We start from the raw sequence: 23,965 nt of genomic DNA, 5'->3' as shown, positions 1-23,965 counted from the left end.
TTATGATTCATATTTGTTGAAATACAATGTTCCAGTATGTTTAATGGTACCAGTGATAACCTGCCGAGTGAAATATGTAGATTCTTTTGTGCATTTAGATTTTTTGCACTTGACCAAACCCACTTTGACCACCTAGGCTACATATAAAAGAATGCGTTATTACTTGTAAGAACATTGTTTTACTAATCCAGACACTGGTTCAACATTTCCCCTATCTGACACAGAAACATCAAACTAGAAAATATCCTGTAACATACACATCTTAACTGCTTAGGCTAGTAGACAACCTACCATTCCTGTAAAAACATATGTCTTTTTATTGAATATGTGTTGGAGCCAGAAACAGGTTCAAGCATATCTCTTAAACTTAAATACTATTGTCAAGCTAACACATGGGTGTTCTGGTGCATTGTTTCTCTTATGTATTATGTAAACACAATATTAGTTAACAGTGGGAGAGAAATGAAACATTTCATGAAAAGGTCAAGACAACTGATCAAAGGACAATTATGCAAATATGTAACAAACAATATATACACTGAGAACCAAACGAAACTCAAATCATTGTTCTAGTTGCTTTGTAATTGGAATATGTTTATATTACAAAGGCTCACTTCTGTGAGATGATAAACAGTATATCAAGCTGTAATTCTCCTTAATCTCAATATGTGTTCATCCTGTGATACCCTCCTCTCCCCCCCCCCCATAAATTTAATGTTACAACTAAAAATATACCTGTGTATTTGCGTTTCTTTTGGTGTTTAGTATAGTAAAATGTACTAGTGGTAGTTCAGTTATTCAGGTTTACAACAGTTTACAATAAAACAACAAGACATTATCATGATCTACATTTATTACAGAAGATGCCCACAAGAATAGATTAATTGCTACATTAATATGTGGTTAATACAGTTGAAAGCGTGTTTGCATTAACAAATACTGGCGTAGAAAAGTAACTTTTTTTACTCTGAATAAACATTAAACTAACTTATTATCAGTACTATAAAATAAAGTTTAACATCCTCCAGTATTTTATTATGTATTGGCGCCGACATTTTTCTGTTGGTAACTATAAAACATGTAGCAAATTATATGCATATGTACTGTATACGTACTATATGAATAGTAACTGAAGAACATCTTACATATATACTAAGTATTCTCAGCGTACTGCTAAAGCAAAACATAACCTTTATCAGGCACACTTTTTTGTAGCTTCTAAATTCCAAGGACCATAACTGTCAAAAAATGGGCCAAACTCCAGGAAAGTCAACTTGATGGTCTGTAACCCTATATGATAAAAACATAATTCAAACTCATTAAGGTATTTTTCAATCACCTATTTTTGATACACTGGTCATCTACAGGTTAAGTACCCAGTACTGATGTAGTACAAAGGGAGATGGTAGAGTAGAATGCTTGCCGGAGGTATAATGCATAGCATAATGAATAGACTGATCAACATGGGTTTTTCTTGTACCAACCAGTTGTCCATGACTGGTACATAAACAGTCATGGTATGTACTGTCTTGCCAATCGGAAAGTACAGATACCATACTGATTTTTTGGGTAGGAGAGGCCTATGTGGTAGCAGGTTTCCTCCTAGGTATGATATTGTAACGGAAACTTATACATCTCAATTTACCGTTACGTTGTTTGTAGTGTTTTTCAGTGTATCATTGCCGACCAGATCACGGCGTCAATATTCTCACTCATTTCGTTCAAATAAAATTGTAATTGTATACATATTTAACTTACTTCACGACTGCCATGTATTAGGCACCAAAAATATGTCTTATGAAGTGGTAATCCCTTAATATTTGGAAAGTACGATATCATCTAGCTATTTCTGTCCCTATGACTACAATGTTATTTAAACAGCCTCGTTGTGAAAATATTCTCACAGACTTATTTTTAAAATCAGTATATTTCCATATATGGATATTTCATATTCTCATGAGATTCTCTCATTATCTGTCAATACTGCTAATGAATGTGTTTAGTCTTAATAATTGTTAATTTGCATTTTATTCATTATATTTGCAATAACAATTAATTTAATGTGTCATTGATATCGAGTGTTTCCAATAAAATGTGATTGGTTTTCTTACAGAACACTTTAATGTTTTTTGATACATGTACCTCATCTCGTAGCGCTGAACAGAAAACACTGTCGATGTCAGCACTACATAATGTATTGTATCTAGTTTCCACCCTGTCAATTTCTCATCAAAATAACCATATGATAAATGCCAAGTAGGCATAGTTGAAAATGTGCTGGGATCTTGTTAAGACAAATAATGCTTTCCTTTCCTTGGTACAAAGAGGGGTGTGCAGGTGCAAGATGATTAAATATTTAACATCGGACTCAATACATTTTACTTACGGTTATATGGCATCAGACATATGGTTAAGGATCACACAGATATTGAGAGAGGAAACCTGCTGTCGCCACTTTATGGGCTACTCTTTCCAATTAGTAGCAAGGGATCTTTTATATGCACCATCCCAAAGACAGAGTAGCACATACCACAGCCTTTGATATACCAGTGAACTGGCTGGAATGAGAAATAGCCCAATGGGCCCACCGACAGGGATCGATCCAAGACCGACCGTGCATCGAGTGGGCGCTTTACCACTGGGCTACGTCCGGCCCCTTACTTGCAAAGCTTAACCTAATTCCATAGTTGCCTGATAAATCTCTTGCAGATCTAATGTTTCAATCAAACCACGACATGTTGTTCTACGTGTACTCTACAATTTGTTATACCATTAGAAAATAAAACTTCATTATATGGTGGAAGAGATCAAAATGACAACAAACAAATCCAGTCACATCTAACAATGTTAAAAAGGGTTAAAATATAATATGTTTTTGTGTGCATGCAGTGAATGTGATCATAAAAAATGGGCCATTTAGTAAAACAAGTCTCACAGAAGAATAAGACTACAAAAGACATACCTCGATGAAATAAGATATCTATCTATTAATAGTATTATTAAATGTATGGTAATCTGTAAAACAGACACAAGCAAAACATTTGGTTACAATAGCACTTATTGGTCACGGAATTAATCATGCAGTTGTACAGAATCTTTGACTTGTTTTTTATGTAAAGTGGATTTAATATTTTATACATTGTATTTACAACATGTTTCTTAGAACAGTATAGTTTTGTTACATGTAAAAATTAAAAACAATTTAGGCAGTATAAAACATTAAAATTAATACAGTCAAACCTGTGCTAGCAGCCACCTGTAATCGGATTCCAAATCGCTGAAATACATGTATTAAACATATTAAGGTGCAACAAATAATCGTTCACAACTTTGGGAATGCTAGTACCCATTCAGTCCCGACATCTCTTCTGTGTATCAATTAAGAAAGTATGATTCTCTTGCCTCTGGGTATGGCTAAGCATGACATTTGTAGATCTATTTGCTATACACCACATGTAGCAGAAATTAAATAATTCAATGCAAAAAAACCCACAAAACTTGTTGAGAATGGTTAAATGAATACATTACAATTACATTATTTCTGAAGGAGATGACATGTTGAAAGTTGATTTATAAACTGTGGAGCACACATCCATTAATTAGCAGTACAGACGGTAAAAAACCCAAAACAACAATAAACTGTATATGTGACAACATTTAATCACCGGCATCCTGTCTTAAGCGGTCACTTTCTCTACTCTCTTTGTGTGACCTAAAGACAGGTTTGACTGTATAATTAAAATGAAATCATAACAATAATATATTAAAATGATAGAAAGTTAACAAATGAATGTAAAATGAAAAGAGATAGAGTTGATACAAGGAATCAGAATGTCATTACAGGAAAGAATGAAAAAATGTTTCCCTATGATCATGCTATTTACAGTATTTTGTGTCATATTTTAATTAGTAGTTTCTTGAAACAGAAAAACTAAATCAGGACACAATGCCACGCCTCTTCATCTGCAGCTGTTGTTTTTTATCCACCCGACGAGCTTCAGCGGCTTTACGTCGATCGTCACTGAAAAACAAACGCACAATCACAGAGTGTTCATTAGTAAGTAGCACATTATGATGTTTTGGTGCTACTACTGCCAACTGTTTTTTATGCTTACAATTATATTCTCCCACTGTACTCGGTAGATATAGCTGCCAACAGCCTCTCAAACAGTCTTCTACTTTTGAAGAGAATTGACACCAATATTTCAGTCCCATACATATTCCTCTTCAAAACCATGATATTATAGCAAGTTTAATGGTATTGTTGTTTACCATGTCCAGTGTACAGTTAAAAAACATTATGATTATTCAATTTTTTACATTCTGTCACAATTAAAATTAAATTTTCGCATTATATCAAAACAGAACTAAACAACATTTTCATCACTAATGGAAATGTAACATCTTTCTGTTTCAAGAAAAAAAAAAATTTAATATATATATATATATATGAAGAGTTCAGGTGCAAAACCCGCTAAACGCCATCAACACAAAAAATGAGATTCATGCATCATACTGTAGCTTTCAGTGCCTAGTATCTGAAAATAAAATCATTTTAATGCAAAACTCGCAAAGTCCCATTATAAATCCTACCAAAAGCTTAGCATTTTTCGCAGAACCCGCAAAACGCCATAATGGCTCTTTTGCAAAAGCCGCAACATGCATTATGTCAACCAGAGTGCTGAATGACGTCACGTGATTTCAATATGGCGGTGTCCATGAACGCTTGCTTCTATCAGTGAAAGTTGTGGTTTGTGTATAATAATTTAGCATATACAATGGAAAATTGCGATGAACTAGAGGAACCCATTGTTCAATCATCATCGGGAAAGAAAAAACGCAGTGAACCAAAGCAAGCTGCGCGCTACTTAGCTAAACAGGCCCGATATAGTGGCGATGGAAAGGTTTCACGTGTATCGTGTACACACACCAAGGCCGGTTTCTGTACTGCTACTGCTCTGAATGAAAATGACTTGGCTTTCATAAAAAAACATGTGTATGCCACCACAGACAAAGTCAAACAGGATGCTGCTCTTCTTAAACACATGACTGTGACTCAATGCAAGCGTCGGCGCCCATGGGTAGATGATGAAGAAAAACAGAGAAGTAGGGGTAGTAGTGTGAAATACAGTGTACTGAAAGAAGATAAAAGTGAAGTCCCAGTTTGTCAGCCAACATTCTTGAGCATTTTTGTTAAGTACAGCAATTCACTACTCTTAAAAACAATCCCAACCAGTGCCCACAACTGTATAAGACCGTGGTATGTATTATCCTGTCTGTGGGATGATGTATAAAAAAAAGTATTTTGATACTAAATCGAAATAAGAGTAGCCTATTGTATAGTGGCAGTGAATTTCCTTTCTCAACATATGTGTGGTCCTTAAGCATATATGTGACGAAATATAACCATATATAAAATGTTGAGTGCGTTGTTAAATAAAACATTCCTTTACTTTCTTGAAAATTAAAATAATTCTACTCCAGTCGCCTGTCTGGCCTTTGACTTCAGGATTTTATGAATGGCTTAATGGTTGGGAAATGCATTATTTTTAATGCAGAATTTGCCCCCAAGATTGCACATTCTTATGCAGATTTTTCTAATTCAGCTCTGACACTGTGACATGTCTGCAGATCTAATTTGACCCAAATATGTGTTCCTGATCAATAGCACCTTCTTCTAAACTAATACCACTGTGCTTGGTGTCATTTCAGGTATCAAGAAAGACCGTGTCCAGAATATTGCCAAGTACTGGTTACAAACTGGGCAAGCTCAACCTGAAAATCGTGGTGGCACTCGTAACAGAGAAAAACATAACCTAAAAAAGGAGAGGATTCGCACTCATATTTTGACCTTTACATGCCGGCTAGTCATTATGCCCACCGCAGAGCACCAGGACGAAAATACCTACCTAGCCATCTAAGTGTAGCTAAAATGCACAAGATGTTCATTGATCAGAACCACGAACAAGTTTCGTACGCCCTCTATTGGAGTGTGTTTGTTTACGACTTCAACCTTGCATTTGGCCATCCAGCTAAAGATATTTGTTCCACCTGTGTTAAGTTCCGAATGCAGATTAAGAACCCAGAATTGTCTGAAGAGGAAAAGCGGAAACAGATCACCCTTTTCATGTTTCATCGACGCGGAGCCCGTTCTTTTTTATAACATTATGAATGATGTGGGCAACAGTTTGACGGTGTGCTTTGATATTATGGAAAACTTGGTTCTGCCAAAATCGCCGATTGAACAGACGTACTATTCCCGCCAGTTATACCTTTACATATTCGGTGTTGTCCGACACCATGGGAGAGTCGAGGCTCAGGGAACAGAGGATATTGATCTTTTTGTTTGGATGGAGCACCAGAACAGAAAGGATAGCAACATGGTAGCCTCAGCATTGCAACACTATTTTAGTTCTGTCGCCAATCGAGATCTGTTTCAGACTGAACACCTCCGTTTGTTCTCCGATTCGTGCTATGGACAGAACAAAAATATAAACGTTTTGTCCATGCTGTTTGCTCTCTGTAGTCAAATATATCCACAACTTACCATTGATTACCACTTTCCGATTCGTGGACATAGCTTCCTTTCGGCAGATCGAGCATTTGGAAGGATAGAACAGGATATACGTAAAGAAGAGCCAATACTATTGCCATCAGAGTACATTGGCATTCTAAGCAAACATGGAACTGTTCACGAGTATGGCAAAGACTGGGTGTGTTATGATTATAAAAGCGAGTCCGCTGCATTTTGTAAAACGCAACGCTCATTTAAGATCAGTGATGCTAGGGTACTCCAGGTTGCTGGGGAGAAGATAGGTTTCAAACCTTCGTATGCTGGGGATTTCTGCCTCCATGCAGTTCTCAAAAGAGGGCAAAAGTGGAGTCAGTTCCAACCAACACTTGCCCCTGATATCAATTGTGTCAAACCTGCCAAGAAGAACGATGTTCTTAAACTTCTCGATGAACTTGGAGTAAATCTGGCGGTGCGGAATTTCTATGAAAATGCTCTGTGTAGTGTCCATGATCAAAATGGCAGGATTCAGGATCTGGAGGACAGTGATAATGACTGAGGACTAGGCCACGTCAGATGTTTTTCGTGACCACAGAGACTTTAAAATATTACTCTTTTATCTTTAAGAGTTTTACAATAATTTATTCACACAAATGGGATAGAATGCTTGGATGTCCTGATTAGGGGATTGGCCGAAGAGGTAATACCTTTATGCATGGCCCAGGAAGTATGACATTGCTCTTGCTTTTCAGAGTCATGTGAACTGTTAACACCATTCTACATTACTATGACAATTTCGAATAAAAATGCCATTTAATTGGAACAATCTCCCACCACTTCCTGAGGCCACCAATGCCCTATTTTCTCACAACTGACAACTGTTATTATGCTGTTCTGAAGTTCTTTCATAATTTCTAGCGTTTTTATATTGTTCCCACTGCTCCATAATACCAATGTGGATTTAGCAGGTTTTTCAAAAAATATGACCATGGACTTAATGGGTTTTGCCAAAAAATTTTGTTAAAATCAATTAAAAAAACCTATTTTCATTAAACTGTGGAAATTTGACATGTTATTAGTTTATTTATAAATTATTATAACCACTGAACAATATTGTTAAAGGGTTCATACTATATCCCAGCAAAAAAAATGAATTTACACGAAAAGAGGTAAAATGGACTTTTGCATTTGAACTCTTCATATATATATATATATACATACATGTATATACTCTTCAAAAAAAGTAGGGGAACTCTAATAAGAATTTACAATTGCCAAAATTGTAAGGTATATTAGCTGTGGGGAATGGTTATATGATAATAATTAATTGGGCAAACATTACAACCATTAGTTCAGTATTACAGTAGGTTTTATGACCACCAAAAATCTTGAAGGACGATTGGGGTCAGAAGTGAAATTTGAAAGTTGACTTTTTTTATCAGTAAATTGCAAATTCAAACAATAAAAATGAATAAAAACAAAACAATAACAACTGTATGATCAACAGAATGAAAAAGATTGACAGAAATAATGTTCCACAGTGATTAATGGACCTTCCTGGAAATTGTCAAAATTGAGAATGACACCCCAAGCAGGTGTACAGGGCAACTACGTGATGCATGTGCAAACGTGTTGATATACTTCTTTATTAGGATGTCTGTGGTCAAAACATATGTTTGGTCTAATCATTGATATTAACATTAATATTTCAGGTTCCCCTACTTTTTTTGACGAGTATAAATATATATATATATATACTGAACAAAAAAAGAAACTTCCGATTTGTACATATAGTATTTGTTGTGTTAAAGAATTCATTGTAGTGCTGCAACGATAAACCGCGATAATTGATCAGCTCGATACGAACCGCGGTACAGTTTTGCGTATCGCGATTTTTATACGCTATTTGTTTTCCTTGTATTTTATTTGACTTGAAATAGGCAAATAAACAAACAAAAACCACATCATTTTATTAATTGGTGGTGACAGGAAGTGTAACTATCACGTTAAGCGTAGTCAGCTTACTTGTTGGCATACAAAGTGATAGGTCGGTTATACTTGGTTCTGACTTCTAAACAAAACGTGTTTAATGTCCATTGAAAATAACCAGTTAACGATAATTACAAATAAATGTTTTCTTACTTACACATTATCATTCATTGTTCATTTACGTTGGAATACGGCTACCATCTTCAAAGAAATAAACCAACAAGTGAGAATCACACTTCGCTGTTTTTCACTGAACTCGGAATACTTCAGCCGATCGTTCAAAATACCTCGGCTAATAACCTCGGCTCTGGTTTGGTCGATCTGCCGAAACATAGTGACTCAATACGTACATTTCCGTGTTAAGCGAGCAGCAACGGAAAAGCCCGATAGTAAGGATTTCCGAATGTGACAATTTATAAATAGTTTGACACCGTTCTAGTAGACAAGTATTGTGTTAAAAAATAAAAATATGGCCTAAAACATTTAGCCTGACAGCTGAAACTAATAAAAATCATTAAAAAGTTATGCCTTCTGTTTTCATTAAAAAAAAGACCCAACCCATAAATATTAAATTTAAATAATATCAACTATATTGCAATACAGTTTCTTATATCGCAATATATCGCAATACGGTTTTGACCGTATCGTTGCACCCCTAATTCATTGTGTAATGAAATTATATAGGTAGTATTAGCCTTGAGCTGTATTATCAGGATTCATGAATTTTATCGATTATTTTTGCACTGTTAATCGTCGACAACCTGAAATTCAATTTGCACGTGCATGCATGGTTCGACATGTCCCGTGTAGTATTCGGTCAATTTGTTTTACTTGTCTTACTGACACTGTTGTCAAGTGAATGAAAACGCTTCAAAATTTGTAAACAAATTAAAGTTTTTTTACATTGTAGCATTTTTAGTATGTCAAGAATACCCAATAATTTACGCGAACGGGCGATTGGCATGCTTGATGCTGGCATGTCAACAGAAGATGTTGCAAGGCATGTTGGGAGTTCTAGTCGAGCGATACGAAATCTTCGCGTAAGATTTCGAACGACAGGAAGCACCAACGACTTGCCATGTCATGGACGTCCGCGTGTTACAACGTGTGGTCAAGACCACTAAATCATGAACACGCATTTGCGCAATCGATTCCAAACTGCCACTGCTACTGCTGCTAACACACCTTGGCTTCATAATAACCGAATCAGTGGGCAAACTGTTCGTAATCGTCTGCGGGAGAACGGTTTACATGCACGACGTCCTTACGTCGGATGCGTTTTAACGTTTTAATTGGGCACGTGTACACACTCGTTGGATACGGCAACGCTGGAATACCGTTCTTTTTTTCGGATGAATCCAGATTTTCTTTACAACGTGGTGATGGCAGGGTGCGCGTCTACCATAGGAGAAATGAACGCTATGCTGACTGTTGTGTTTTTGAACGAGATCGTTTCGGGGGTGGGGGTCTGTCATGGTCTGGGCAGCCATTGCCCATGGTTATCGTTCACCACTAGTCGTCATTGATGGCAATTTAAATGCTCAACGTTACCGCGATAATGCCACCTCTCATACAGCTAGAGACACTGTAAATTTTCTTAGGACAAATAACATTGATTTCATTGATGACTGGCCCGCTAAAAGTCCTGATCTCAACCCCATCGAGCATGTCTGGGATAGTCTGTACAGACGATTGAGGCATCGTCCCAACCCACCCGCTAACGTCAACGAACTTCGTCAAGCGCTCATTCTGGAATGGAACAATATTCCACAGGCAGAAATCAACACTTTAGTCAATTCTATGCGCCTGCGATGCACTGCAGTGGTCAATTCAAGAGGTGGTCATACCCGTTATTAAGTGGGTGGGGTTTTTTTTAACACCTACCACACTTGGTAAAAATTTCTCCCAGTTTCTGTTAACCTATGGCCATGATTTTTGCACCAAACGATGCATCATGGAACACTCTTTAAACGCATATATAACAATTATTCCCCCGGTTTGTTTTCATCAAGTTATGTTCAAGCAAAGTTAGCAGAAGTTTCTTATTTAGTTCAGTATATATATATATATATATATATATATATATATATATATATATATATATATATATATATATATATATATATATATATATATATACTCTTCAAAAGAAGAAACGCAAAACCACATTGTCGTAACATTTGGAGAATTTGATTTAATTATTGAATGTTGAGTCCGATAATTACCAAATGTTGCAGGATTGTTCACAATTCACTCTAGTCCATTGTGAGTAAGTGATAGGACACACCACCAAGGTCACGGTCATCTGGAGTCAATACCGGGTGTGGCCTCCGCGTGTGTTGACAACTGCCTGGCACCGCCTGCCCATTGAAGCAACCAGAGTACGGATGACGTCCCGGGGGATGGTGGCCCACTCGGCCTGCAAGGCTGCTGCCAGCTCGGGCAGGGTCTGGGGCTGTGGTTGTCGCTGTCGGAGGCGTCGGTCCAACTCGTCCCATAGATGCTCAATTGGGTTCAAATCCGGTGATATCGATGGCCAAGGAAGGACATTAATGTTGTTGTTCTGTAGGAAAGCCGTTGTGAGACGTGCTGTGTGAGGCCTGGCGTTGTCATGTTGGAACACTGCGTTGGCATTGGCCATAACTGGAACGATGTGTGGCCGGAGGATCTGGTCAATGTAGCCCTGTGCATTCAGGTTGCCCTGCACGTGGACCAGGTCAGTTCTGCCAGTGTGTGAGATGGCTGCCCACACCATGACACTACCCCCGCCGAATCTGTCCACTTCCTGCACGCAGTTTGCCGCATAACGTTCACCACGACGCCTATACATGCGACATCTTCCATCATGACGTCGGAGCAGAAATCGGGACTCGTCATTGAACCACACCTGTCTCCATCGCAGTTGAGGCCATTGTCGATGAATCTGGCACCACTGCAGTTGGAGTCGACGGTGTTGTGGTGTTAAGATGACACCTCGAACTGGATGTCTGGCACGAATTCCTACCTCACGTAGGCGGTTCCGTACGGTCTGGTCGGATATCCTGCGCAAACCTGGTATTGCTGCGGCTGTGGAGGTGGCAGTAGTCAATTGTTCCCGAAGGTGGCGTACCCGGATGTAGCGGTCCTGCCCGGGGGTAGTGACCCATGGTCGACCGGATCTAGGGAGGTCACGTGTTGATCCATGTTGCTGGTAACGGTCCCACAGTCTGGAGATGGTGCTTGGGGACACATGGAATGCCCTGGCAACGGCTGTTCTGGATTCGCCTGCGTCTAGTCGGCCGATGGCATTGTTTCTCTGCGGTTCACTGAGACGTGGCATGTCCTGGATTGTCAACTGTCGGCCAGATACAGAGGCCAGGCAAGCGAACACCCTGCACTTTTATACTGTCGGTGTTCATGTTGCACGTGCAGACAACGCACGTGCAGTGGTGACATGGTTTACACGTGGCTGCGTTTTTGCGAATATTCACATTTTGAAACTTTATTTTACAGTAGCTGCGTTTTATCGAATCTAACCGTGGGAATGTGTTTGGGACATGCAATGACCTTATATTCACAAAGCATGAACCGGTAGGAAACATAAAATCGGAGTTATAACCCATTTGTACCCTTTTGCGTTTCTTTTTTTGAAGAGTATATATACTCTTCAAAAACTGACGATACCGAAACACGAGGATAATAATCTCTTTATCATATAATTTTAAGCTTAATACATGTTTTTGTAAACTGTATACACAACTTTAATTCATGTCAACGGATATTCAAATGATGTAAGAATATGTGACTCAGTGTCTTTTTGAATGGAAATGACATCAAACTCTAATGACGTCATTTCGGATATTCTTACATAAAAATAAACTATTTATCACAGATTAGCTAGCATATCCAGGGTTTCATACAGGGGTATTTATCCCCCCTATGATTTTGACATGGGGGGGATATCCCACCCATCAATCTGCAGAGCAATGGGTTTTTTAAAGATAATTTTTAGCTCTTAGCATAACATTTTCTAAGAAAATGCTAGGTAGAGAGAATATGTTAATTAGCAAATGTTAATTATCTAGCTGTTTTGCATGTTTTGGCTTGGGAACAACAGCCAATAGGCAGATGAAAGTTGGTATTATGGTATGAAACCAACTTTCATCATCAGATTCCGAGAACCATTGAATCAAATTTTATCATCCTTAAAGAGAACCTATTTCAGAAGAATTTCCTCAGCAATCTTTTATTGTATTAACTATCATCCTCTCTTTTGATAACATGTATGAGGTAAACACTGACACAAAGTCATCTATTAATCCCACTGCACACACAACAATTAAAACTGGCGGAAACCCTGATATCCAGTGTGATCAAAGTACAGTAGAATCTCACTGGGTCAAACTCGGAAGGGTTGAATACCCAAAACGAAGTCCCGAGTTACACTCACACGTTGTTGACCGAATGGTTAGGTCAAACTACCTGATGGGTCGAACAATTTCTCAAGCACCGACAGGGTTCGAGCCAACGTGTTCAACTGTATGTGATATTTTTCAGATCACATACAGAATTTGGTAACTTTGCAAATTAGATGTAAACTAATCGAGGAAACCGCACTACGTTTATTGACATTTATGCAAATGCATTATAGTGACTCGCATAATACAATTTGTATTCCTAATATATGATATTGATGATACCGAAAAACACTCTGGTAATAACCTCTATTTATCAGCACTCGGATTTCATACTTTTATCAACTCGTGCCGATAAATTAATATCACAAGACACTCGGGGAGTATCCTCTATATATATAATATACACTTCTGAAAGTAATTAATAGAAATTGGAGGATTTGTGAAAAACAAGCATTCTATAAAACTCACCGTGATTGCGTTTTGGGGGTCTTTGTAGCCAGTTGTGAATAAAGATTTGTAGGATTATTTAAGGCAGTCAAAGGTTTCAGTTTTCCTTTATGTGTCTTCCATGTGATTGGTCGAGAGAGGCTAGCTTTCAGATCAAACGTTTGTTTCTTAGTAGATGAAACAGTTGTATTCAGTCCAGGAAGTGTGGAGTTGAGAGCTGTTGTGTTCAGAGTTGCAGTGAATTTAAATGGAGTAACTGCAAAAACGAAAATAATTATGCCTGAAGATGCAAATATGATTTGCACGTGATCATTGTAATATTTCCGAGTTAGTAAATTTTACCCAAAAAAAAAAACAAGAAAAAAACAAACTTGTTTTAGCTGCAATTCATCTGGGAGGACATTTAATCTATACATGCATTAGAATTGAAGTTTTAGAGGGAAACAAAGTTGGATAATAATGAAGGTGAAGATGATGGTTGGAGTTTTTCACTTTAAAATCATTTATTATTCACATAGTTTAAGATATACAGGGAAGTATGATCAGTAGGACACCCGAGTATCAGACTGGGAATGTGTTTGGGACATGCAATGACCTTATATTCACAAAGCATGAACCGGTAGGAAACATAAAATCGGAGTTATAACCGAGTGCAAGTTTGCTACCAACAATGACAAAATTAGTTTTGTTCAGAGCAAGAATGGAGATTAATGTAAACAAACTAAAGGATAACATGATCTGATGAATTGTAAATTGGTAAATGATTAAGGAATTATCTTTTTTTTTGTTTAAAGGTGACTAGACATTTGGACATGAAACATGTGGATGTAATTTTAAGCAAGTAATTTTTTAAAAATATTTTTTTTAATTTTGTTATTAAATTTTATGGTGAACATTTTAATTTAGTTTTGATTGGCATAATTTATGGATCTATTTCTTATGGGTACAGACATCACAACACTGGTCCTCTAGTCACCTGTCAGCTGACCTCCCATTGTGTGGATTACAGACACGACAATTGGTTCTGTAAGTTTAATGTGTTTCTTTTAAACTGCTTGTTTTTAATAAAGAAATCATCACACTCACTTGATGATCGCATAGAAATAATGAACCTTGTTTGACAAATTTCTCAAATAAGGTTAATAATGTATCATTTAGAGGATTAATATTATTCATAAATTGTTTCATAATGTTCGTACAATCATTGCTGTCAAAAACAATTTTTATGTAAGACACTCATCTTGTGGTGAAACTTACCGCCTTTTGATTTCCGTATTGACTTTGTGATAGGGGCATGTTTCTCCTGCGTCCCAAATGTCTTCTTGTTACACGTAACTGGTCCAGAGTTCTGTGGGGTCTTGTTGAAATTCAGATTCATCAGTTTAGTTTTCAAAACCGTTGGCTTAAATAAAGTTACTTTCGGAGACTGGAATAAGTTTGCCGTTACATCAAGGTTCTTCAGCTGCTTGGGCTGTAGAAAATACCACAAAACAAATCATGATATACATTTGGCACCCATACCTTGAACTCTTGAGACAGATGTGTTTATTCCAGCGTAATTAAAACTTATCACTGCTGCAAGCAATTTCAATTGACAGAGTTAGGCAAATACCTGCTCCCCTCTCCCCATCTATTACACTCTTAAGTCATAAGTTTTAATCTATTTTAATATAGTACAGATAGCAGATTTTCTTTTAGAATCTGAATGCTTTTAAATTTGATGTCATGCTGATTGTACTGATGACCCACAAATAACAATTCAGGGCTTGATTTGTAACCCTATTAATTTGCCACCTGCAAATTTTAAAACCAATCTGCACACTTTATTTTAATTTAGAAAATCAATTGCATGTAATAAATGATATATTGAGAGAAAATGACAGAATGTTTGTCATTGTTGAAGTTTAATAAATAGTTAAACAAAATTGTTCTACTCATCAAGACATAGCCTTGAACATTAATGACTGCACAATGTATTAACCATGTCACTAAATTAACAGGTCAGGAATCAATGGATGTAATACAAACAAGAACTGAGTTAAATGTGCATTGGCAAGTACATCTTTAATGATGACCAAATGTGGAAACAACTGAAATGCAGTCATCACCTTGTTTTCAGTGTTAGGTGTTTTCATGCTCTGTAGTCGACCGACGGCAGCTTTAGCCTCATCGAGCACCTGGTGGGCTTTCTTCACTGACGCACTGATCACCTGATTTCGCTTTCTCTTCTTCTCCAGGTACACGTCGATAGAATCAAACTTACTAAATTCCTTGTTGTGGATCTTTTGCCAGTCTTTGTTTCCTGAAAATCACAAACATTTTAACAATCAGTAAAAATAGATCCAATCTATGATGTTCCTACATGTATAAAGTTTGTTCAGCCGTCATATTTAACCCTCATCCAGCCGTCTGTGATGATCTAATATTCCGTTGGGCAACCTTATTTAATGCCTTGAGTGGCTTCTTTACAACGGATAAATGGGAAAATAGCTTTTCAAACCGGGAAAATTATTACGGTGTAATACAACATTATTGGTATATTTCAGTTCCTTAAATGGAATTGATGTGCAATGCAGAAAATCTGTGCATATATTAAAAAGCCTAATACAGTTGGAAAAGTGCTCAAACACTTTCAATGAATGTTAATAGAAAAGAATACAAAATTAGACAATGTGGAATCCATTGTTAAATAACCACACATCTTTGTTGTTACATGCAACGAATCTGTCATAAACGATTAGTCCAACATACACAAATATATTTACAATCAAACCTCTTCAGTGGACAAAAGTGACAAACCTGGTGTAATTGGCTTCTTAGTACAGTGTCTATTTTTTCCTACAAAAGCCGCAAATCGAGGAATATGTGTCTGATTGTTCTCAGTAGCACCCATCTTTGGTGTCCCATTGTCTCCTGGAAACAGTATGAAGATTAATGAATCTGTTCACTTGGAAAGCAAAGAACACTGTATCGTGTGCTATACACAAAAAACCCTATGAGGAATCCAATTAAATTATCTGATGATGACATCTTTTATAATTAATGCTACTCCAGTTTGATGCTTACTCATCAGGCTTTCTGTGAGAAAATAATTTGAGGGTATGTAATAAAAACGAAACAAACCATAAGTACCCGTGTATTAGGTGGTTATCGGTTTGAAATATTTTTAAATTGGATCCTGCATTTTATGCCAAATATTAAACAGTGATTCTCTTACTGTAATCTATCTAAAAATTATAAAAATATATTAATTAATTTGATTTAAGAGTACATATTTTTTCACTCTGTCAGAAACCCTCCTCGTGACAGGTACACACCAGGCATTGAATATTCCATTAGTTGTTGAAGAAAAAGTTAATTTTGCAGTCTAACTGTAAATATTTAGCTAAATAGTCAACTTAAAATTAGCAATATAGTAAAAAAAAATGCTGGTAGAATCTAAGACAAGCTCAAAGACCCCAGTTTTACAGAAACTTAAACCTGTGTGTTTTAAAAAGTAAACCAATAAATATCAAATATTAACTCTTGGCCTTGACGTTGCTGGTGATGGCCGTCATGAGACTCTCCTTCCTCTCGTTGCTGTCCATGTGACCCTTCATGGAGTCCAAGAGAACGTCCACCCCTGGACTGGCGCCCTCTGGCGTTTTGTCATAGGTACTCCGCCGACTTCTCTTAGAAGATGGCTCAACAGATGAAGGTGTTGCTGGTAATGATCCTTTCACCGCCTGCAATTAGTAATACATATTATGCATGCCGGAATCATAAGAACATAAACAGTAAGAACGGCCATATTGGAATATTGTATTCAATCTAGTGAAGAGAAATGCACTCTGGTAACATGTCATATAATTGCCAATGATGAAGCTATGGAATTTTCCAAAGAATAAAATTATTACACAAGGACATAACTGACATGGGGACCCAATAATTTGTGACCTATACTGAGGATATTAGTAGTGATGGATTTTCCATCATTGTTCAGCAAATTAATGCATGCCAGTCTTAAACAATGCCAATTAACACATATATAGTTCCAGTTATGTGTTGTTATTCACATCCTAAATCCCAAGTTAACATCATCTGGGATTAGGAAGATTCTAACATAATAAACTATCCCTGAGTGAATTTTGAGATTGTACCAGTTTACACAGTAATCCAAAGAAGAAAAAGAAATTGTTTTGTTTAATGACACCACTAGAGCACACGGATTAAGTAATCATCAGCTGTTGGATGTCAAACATTTGGTAATTATGACTTGTAGTCATCAGAGGAAACCTGCTACATTTTCCCTTTAGCAGCAAGGGATATTGTATATGCACTTTCTCACAGACAGGAAAGCACATACCACAGCCTTTGACCAGTTATGGTGCACTGGCTGAACTGAGAAAAAACACCAATCAATATTAAAAGTATACCCAAACAGGCAGTCACCTGTGTTGCTGTTGGAAGTGAACGTTTTCTCTTCTGAGACGACAGACTTCGCTTGAGAAGCACAGACTTCATCTGTGGTGTCAGAGATGTTTTTTTAGTTAACTGATCTTTCTTAGCACCCCCAGCTTTCTGTCGTGGGGTACCAGACCCAGCTTTTACACTCTTGGTGGAACGGGAGACGGGCGTGTGTTTAGCAGATGATTCTTGCTGGCGTACAACTACCAGAGTTTGTTTCTGTCTTTTAGCTGCTGATGTCGACACAGGGCTTGATTTACCATTATCATTCACATTCGTTCCCTGAAAACAAGATCACTGATTATAGTGATTATCGAGAAAAAAACAGCACAAGCTACTGAATAAAACAATTTAAAGAATTAGAACAAATATAGGTATTATCATTATTAGTATTATTATTGATCATAGGTAGGAGGCAGGAAACATTGCAATTATTATTTTCTGTTTGGGTATGTTGCAACTGTTTTTCAATGCATAACTGGCTGAAATGATTGAACATTTGCAGATGGAGGGTATTCAAAACAATTACCTAGTCATATAATAAATTCTCAAAGAAAACCATGACTGGGTTCAGGGCTAGCTCTGGGTGAATAAAACAATTCGCCAAATTGTCTATTAAACTTCAAAAATTGCAGAAATTGTCAGTTATTTTGTAAACAATGTGAATTATTACATGAACTTATTTCGCTAAACTAAACTAAAATTCGCTAACTGCTTTCAAAATTCTCCATTGGCAAATTTGGCTAGTGCCAGAGCTAGCCCTGGGGTTGTATGGTTTTTTTTGTAGATTTTTTAATGATATATTCAATGCTAGCTATATAAAACTTTCTATGGAGGCAGAATGTGTAAGTCAGTCACCTGTCTTGTTGAAAGTGAACGTTTTCTCTTCTGAGATGACAAACTTCGCTTGAGAAGAACCGACTTCATCTGTGGAGTCAGTGATGACCTCACCTCGGTTAGCTGCTTTTTGTTAGCACTAGTTTTCTGCCCAGGAGTACCAGATCCAGGTGTTATGCTCTTGGTGGAAAGCGAGACAGGCGTGTGTTTACTTGACGATTCTTGGCTTTTGTTCTGTTTTGTTGTAAGAGAAGTCGGCTGAGAATATACATCCAGATTTTCAGTTACATCAGTTTCCTGAAACCAACAACAATGTCTACATTATTCACAGCAAAGTACAAGATATTGAATAAACTGTCTAAAAGTAAATCAGAAACTATATATGAATATATATTGTAAACTGATGGTGAGTATGTTCTGTAATGTAATTGGTTAATTACACTGTGTTGTGGACATCAAATAAACAATAGCACCTGCAAAACCAATGACATCATTAGAAAGTGCCATCTTTTGAAAGTGAGACAGGCCAAGTTAACTGTTTGCATCAGGCAAACACCTTCAATCAAAAATGACATTTGTGGGCATCAAATAAACTTTAACACCCGCAAATTGAAAAACTCAATATGGTTATGTCCTAAAAGTATACTTCACAAAGATAATCAAAATATTACATTTGAAAACATCTACACATCTCTAAAACCATTTGCCAAAGATAAGCTACAAAATCAACACATTAAATTATAATTGTCATATGTGGGAGTGCATCTTCATAAATCAAGGCTAATATTCGTTCCTCGTATTCAGCCTTGATACATGTAGTCAAGATTACTGATATCCACTACTAGTGCCCTCTATTGTAAGAAAATGTGTAACACCGATTATGTCCCTTACACAATGACATCGCTGACCAATTACAGCATCAGTAACATGTGACAATCTCGAAAGCAATATCAAAAATTAACCGCCGAAACCTTTTTTTTTTTTTTTACATATCGTGACAAACACGACACGTTTCCACGGACACTGACGCTGTCATCTTTGTTTACAATAACAAGGGAATCCATAAGGAGCGTTGCGATTCGTTGCAATCCGATCTCAGCAAAAGTATTGGTTTTAAGGGTTTGTAACGTTTTGTATTGAGACACTTACTTGTCTGAACTTTATTGTTACTGAAAATGTTCACGAACTGTGAAGAAAAATCTCACAAATGAACAACAACAAATCGGATGTTGATTGCGCGAACCGTGCACGAGAAAACAAACCGAACCAAAATGATAACGGTCACGTGATATACCAACGTCTGTGACATTGAAATGGAAATATCCCCTCTAAAAATAGATTGGACATCGTTTGCTTAACTGTTTTTCTCTCGACAGAACGTCTTGTGAAAAAATGCATTTCGTGGTTTTACAAACATCAGGATTACCAAAAAGCACTTCAGGTGAATGGAAATGTGTATTCTAAATAATAAAATGTAAGTAAAGTGCAATTTTATTTGTGAAAAATAGGGTTTAATAGCGAAAAACAACACCGTAATGGTTAACAAATAAACGTAACTAGGGTGTGTCCCTTTAACATTTTATATGCCAACAAACTGAAATTTAAGTTTGTCTTAAAAAATCTCCTGTTGCATTAATTAATTCCAGTATCTGATTTTACTTTGAAAGTGACAATTTTTCTTTTATTTAAGCACATTTACCATATTACTAAACGCCTAACTGAAGAACATTTTTTTAATTACAGATAACAGGGATTTACCGGACGCACAAAACTTGCGTATAGGACGCACTAAAACTTAACTGGACCCACAAAAATAGAGATACTGCGTCCCGTGGGACGCATAAAATACCTGTCCACTATCAAAGATCGATCATTCTGTGTAACACACTATTTCTTTTCTACCTATAAACTGCGTATTCAAATGGGGATTCCCCATATCGAAAACAAAAAGTTTTAATCTCTGGGAACACTGCGTCTTTATCCTTTGCTGCGCTTAATCAGGTAAAGTTGGTAATTTCCGGAAAGAGATCGCGGATTTGCGATCATTCGGAACCTCTCGTCAACAGGCCGAACACAATCGGAAATTCCCGGGCGAATAAAACAAAATTGGTTAAATGTTCTGATTTGCATTAACAAACAAGTAGCACGATTCATAAACAACGCATGGTATTGTGAGTGTCATTTAGCTTGCAGGAATTGGTTCAAATAATTATACAGATCAAAGTGAAATGTTGATTTTGAAAGAATAAACAATGAATACCGACATTGATTTCCCAAAAGGAAAAACAACACAGCTTGTTAAATTTACTTTAATGAAACATATAGTATACACGTGATTTGTTGTCTGCAGCTCTCTGTTGTTTGTGTGGTTTTGGGACCCTTTGTTTTCAGGTTGGGACCCCCAGAAAAAAAAGAGGTGAGTCCAAGGGACCCCCATTTCAGAAAAACAAGGTAAATCCCTGGATAAATGGAAACATGTATGGAGTGTGCTCACCACAAAATAAGATAAATAAGAATGTTACGTAACTACAAGGCACCACCTACATCTTGAGATGCTGCCTTCGCAGCTTTTCTTCCTCGTCTCTTGGCTTTCTTTGGTGGTAGTCGTTTCTTTTTACCTTTTGCTTCTTCACCACAAGTTTCCATTGACTCTTCAGACTACAAAATAAAACATACATTTTTCTGTCTACTAAAGAACCAATTTAGCTGCATGCACAGATTATTTGAATACAGTGTTCTTGCTGGGTGAAAATTAAAGGAGGGTGGCCGCGTGGCACCACACCCTTAAAAAAAAAAACGAAAAGCAAAAAAAAAAAGCTTGGTTACCATATATTATTGTGTACTGGTTGGTCGAGTTTGTGGAAAGACATACTCTTTAATTTGTCTGTCATTATTTGGAACAAAAAAGTTGATACGAAATAAAAGCTGACTCATGTTGTGACAGTTGTCGGTGTGACATTCACAGGCAATTCCGATTTTGCTGAACTGATCAACGTTTTAGCGGTGATATCCCCAACTAAAAAATTAAATGTTTATATTTTATAAACAACTGCTGAATAAACAGAATGACAGAAATGACACAAAGTAAAATTCATTAGTTACAACCAATTAAATCTGCAATTGAGAACAAAATATAATAAGATAGTGGAAATAAAAGACAGAATGACCAGTCTGATCACCTGACACATTTGGTGCCAAATAAGTGGTTTTTCAGTCGGAGATTGCAGAGTCAGTAACAAATAAAATGTTTTCATTGCTCAAATATAATATAACTTTTACTGCAGGTATCAAACTTACAAATGAATACAGATATGGCACGAAATAGAGGCTGTTAAAAATACTGTTAAATTATGTTATGGTAACTGTTGTAAGCTACTGAATGCAGTCTGTTTCCTTTGATGTCCAGTGTACAGAATGATGATTATTTTTGTGTGGAAAAAAGTGTGCATTTGGAAATAGCGGAGATAGGTGCTGTAAAATATAGTAGGGTGCTGTAAAATAAAGGAGGGCGGCAAAATGCAATAGCGGGGCGGGCCACCCCGTTTAAATGGAGCAGCGAGAAAAATTTTCAGAATAGTATTTCCGTTTTCAACCAGTACCAGCCTCAGTGGTGTCGTGGTCAAGCCAACAGACGTAAGGCTGATAGATACAGGGTTCACAGCTCGGTACTGGCTCCCACTCAGAGCAAGTTTTAATGACTCGATAGGTCCACCACTACAACCTCCTCTCTCACGAACCACTAACCCATTGTCCTGGGTAGACAACCCAGATAGCTGAGGGGTGTGCCCAGGATAGCATGCTTGAACATTAATTGGATATATAAGGAAGAAAATAAGTTCAAATGAATGAATGAATTTCAACCTGTTGTCTAATATTGCCAACTTGACCACCTACATGTACTTCCCTTTTCTTATTCCTTCTACTTTATTCTGGGTTGGTGATGGTACCGAGATTTGAACCCACATTTTAACCTCAAGTCTGATTGCTTAACTACTACATCACTGAGGCCAGTATTACGTATATTTGCCGTGTACGTCATTTAAAAATCTACTTTATGCATTCCTTGGCTTACATTTCTTGTGATGAAATAAATCAGTTTTAATCCAGGACAAAAAAAAACAAAAACATATATATATATATGAATGAAGAGTTCAGGGCGCAAAACATGATATAAACCATTTTTTTTCTTTTTTTTTTTTAGTTAAATCCATTATTTTATGTCAGTAAGGACTAATCGTAGGCCCGCTGATTTGCCGCAAAACTCGATTGATCCTTATGAAATTGTATTGGGTAAATCACGTTTTTTTTAAATGAAAACTTGATATACTCCAATTAAAAAAATCACTTTAACTGAAAATGAAAAATGGATATATCGCGTTTTGCGCCTAAACTCTTCATATATATATATATATATATATATATATATATATATATATATATATATATATATATATATATATATATATATATATATATATATATGTTGTTGTTGTGTTTTTTTGCAATGTAAAATTAACGTATCCTGGATTAAAACTGATTTATTTCATCCGAATGCATAATAATTGTTATATATATAGATATAGATATATTTTTAACAATTATTATGAATAGGTCTTCTTAATGACTTGTTAATAAACATGACTACATTACCTTTTGTCTTTCTAATGAATGTTCGTCACTCTTGTTTTCGTTATCACTGCAGTACTTTGTTAGTGCTTGCAGAAGTTTATCAATCTGAAAAATAATGAGTGAATATTATTGATTTGTGTTGATGTCTTGATTTTTCTTGTAGCATTTAAACAACGTTAGCTTAAAGTCTTCTACCCGTATTTCATTGTAGGTGAGAATAGATCTAAATTAGCGTACTGTGCTATATAAACTATCAGTTTTTGACTGCAGGAAGAAACCTGTCAACACCTATGTATTTAACCAGAACATTATTGAATGGAGGTGCTGTCGGGTTTCTCCCTTCATATATGAATTATTTGTTATTGGCGAACTAAAAAATTATCAGGTAAATGTGGCAGACAGCCATTCACAGGGTTCATACACTTAAAGGAAGTCAAAATTCAAGGGTTTTCCAAGCATTTTCCAGGTCAACTTTACCAAAATTCCAGGACCTTACCGAGTTTCCACAGGTCGTTAAACACGCAAGTGCCAACCATCTTTGTGGGTTTACAATAGATTCATTAACTTGACACGCTCCTTGAACTTGCTAAATACCCAGCGGCAAAAAGTGACAAACTTTCTTTTCCAATATGGCAAAGCTGTCGCTTGGATCTCATGGCTGCGTGATTCTCGCATCGCGAGATAAAAAAACAACAACAAACATTCACAC

At 36.7% G+C, this 23,965-nt stretch overlaps 1 protein-coding gene across 1 annotated transcript; it reads right to left on the bottom strand.

Moving 5' to 3' along the window:
• Positions 1–838: 838 nt before the first annotated feature.
• LOC121370155 (protein mel-28-like) lies at positions 839–23,931 on the bottom strand. The gene is made up of 9 exons (XM_041495270.1): positions 23,851–23,931; positions 23,278–23,361; positions 21,172–21,285; positions 18,649–18,924; positions 17,776–18,072; positions 16,868–17,069; positions 16,144–16,257; positions 15,608–15,646; positions 839–1,290 (listed from the first exon to the last, which is right to left on the bottom strand). Exons 1-9 carry the CDS (start codon positions 23,929–23,931, stop codon positions 1,196–1,198), a joined length of 1,302 nt encoding a protein of 433 aa, XP_041351204.1. The 3' UTR covers positions 839–1,195.
• Positions 23,932–23,965: the final 34 nt, after the last annotated feature.

This window comes from Gigantopelta aegis, chromosome 4 (genome assembly GCF_016097555.1).
Source record: "Gigantopelta aegis isolate Gae_Host chromosome 4, Gae_host_genome, whole genome shotgun sequence".
NCBI lineage: Eukaryota > Metazoa > Mollusca > Gastropoda > Neomphalida > Peltospiridae > Gigantopelta > Gigantopelta aegis.
The sequence above is the reverse complement of the archived record's forward strand: the minus strand, read 5'-3'. Positions and strand labels throughout refer to the sequence as shown.

Coding starts and splice junctions, on each gene's coding strand:
- LOC121370155 (XM_041495270.1), bottom strand. CDS start 23,931: ATGCGAGAATCACGCAGCCATGAGATCCAAGCGACAGCTTTGCCATAT. Junction 23,362..23,850: donor TTGTCACTTTTTGCCGCTGG/GTATTTAGCAAG, acceptor ATTATTTTTCAG/ATTGATAAACTTCTGCAAGC. Junction 18,925..21,171: donor CGAAGGCAGCATCTCAAGAT/GTAGGTGGTGCC, acceptor TGTTGGTTTCAG/GAAACTGATGTAACTGAAAA.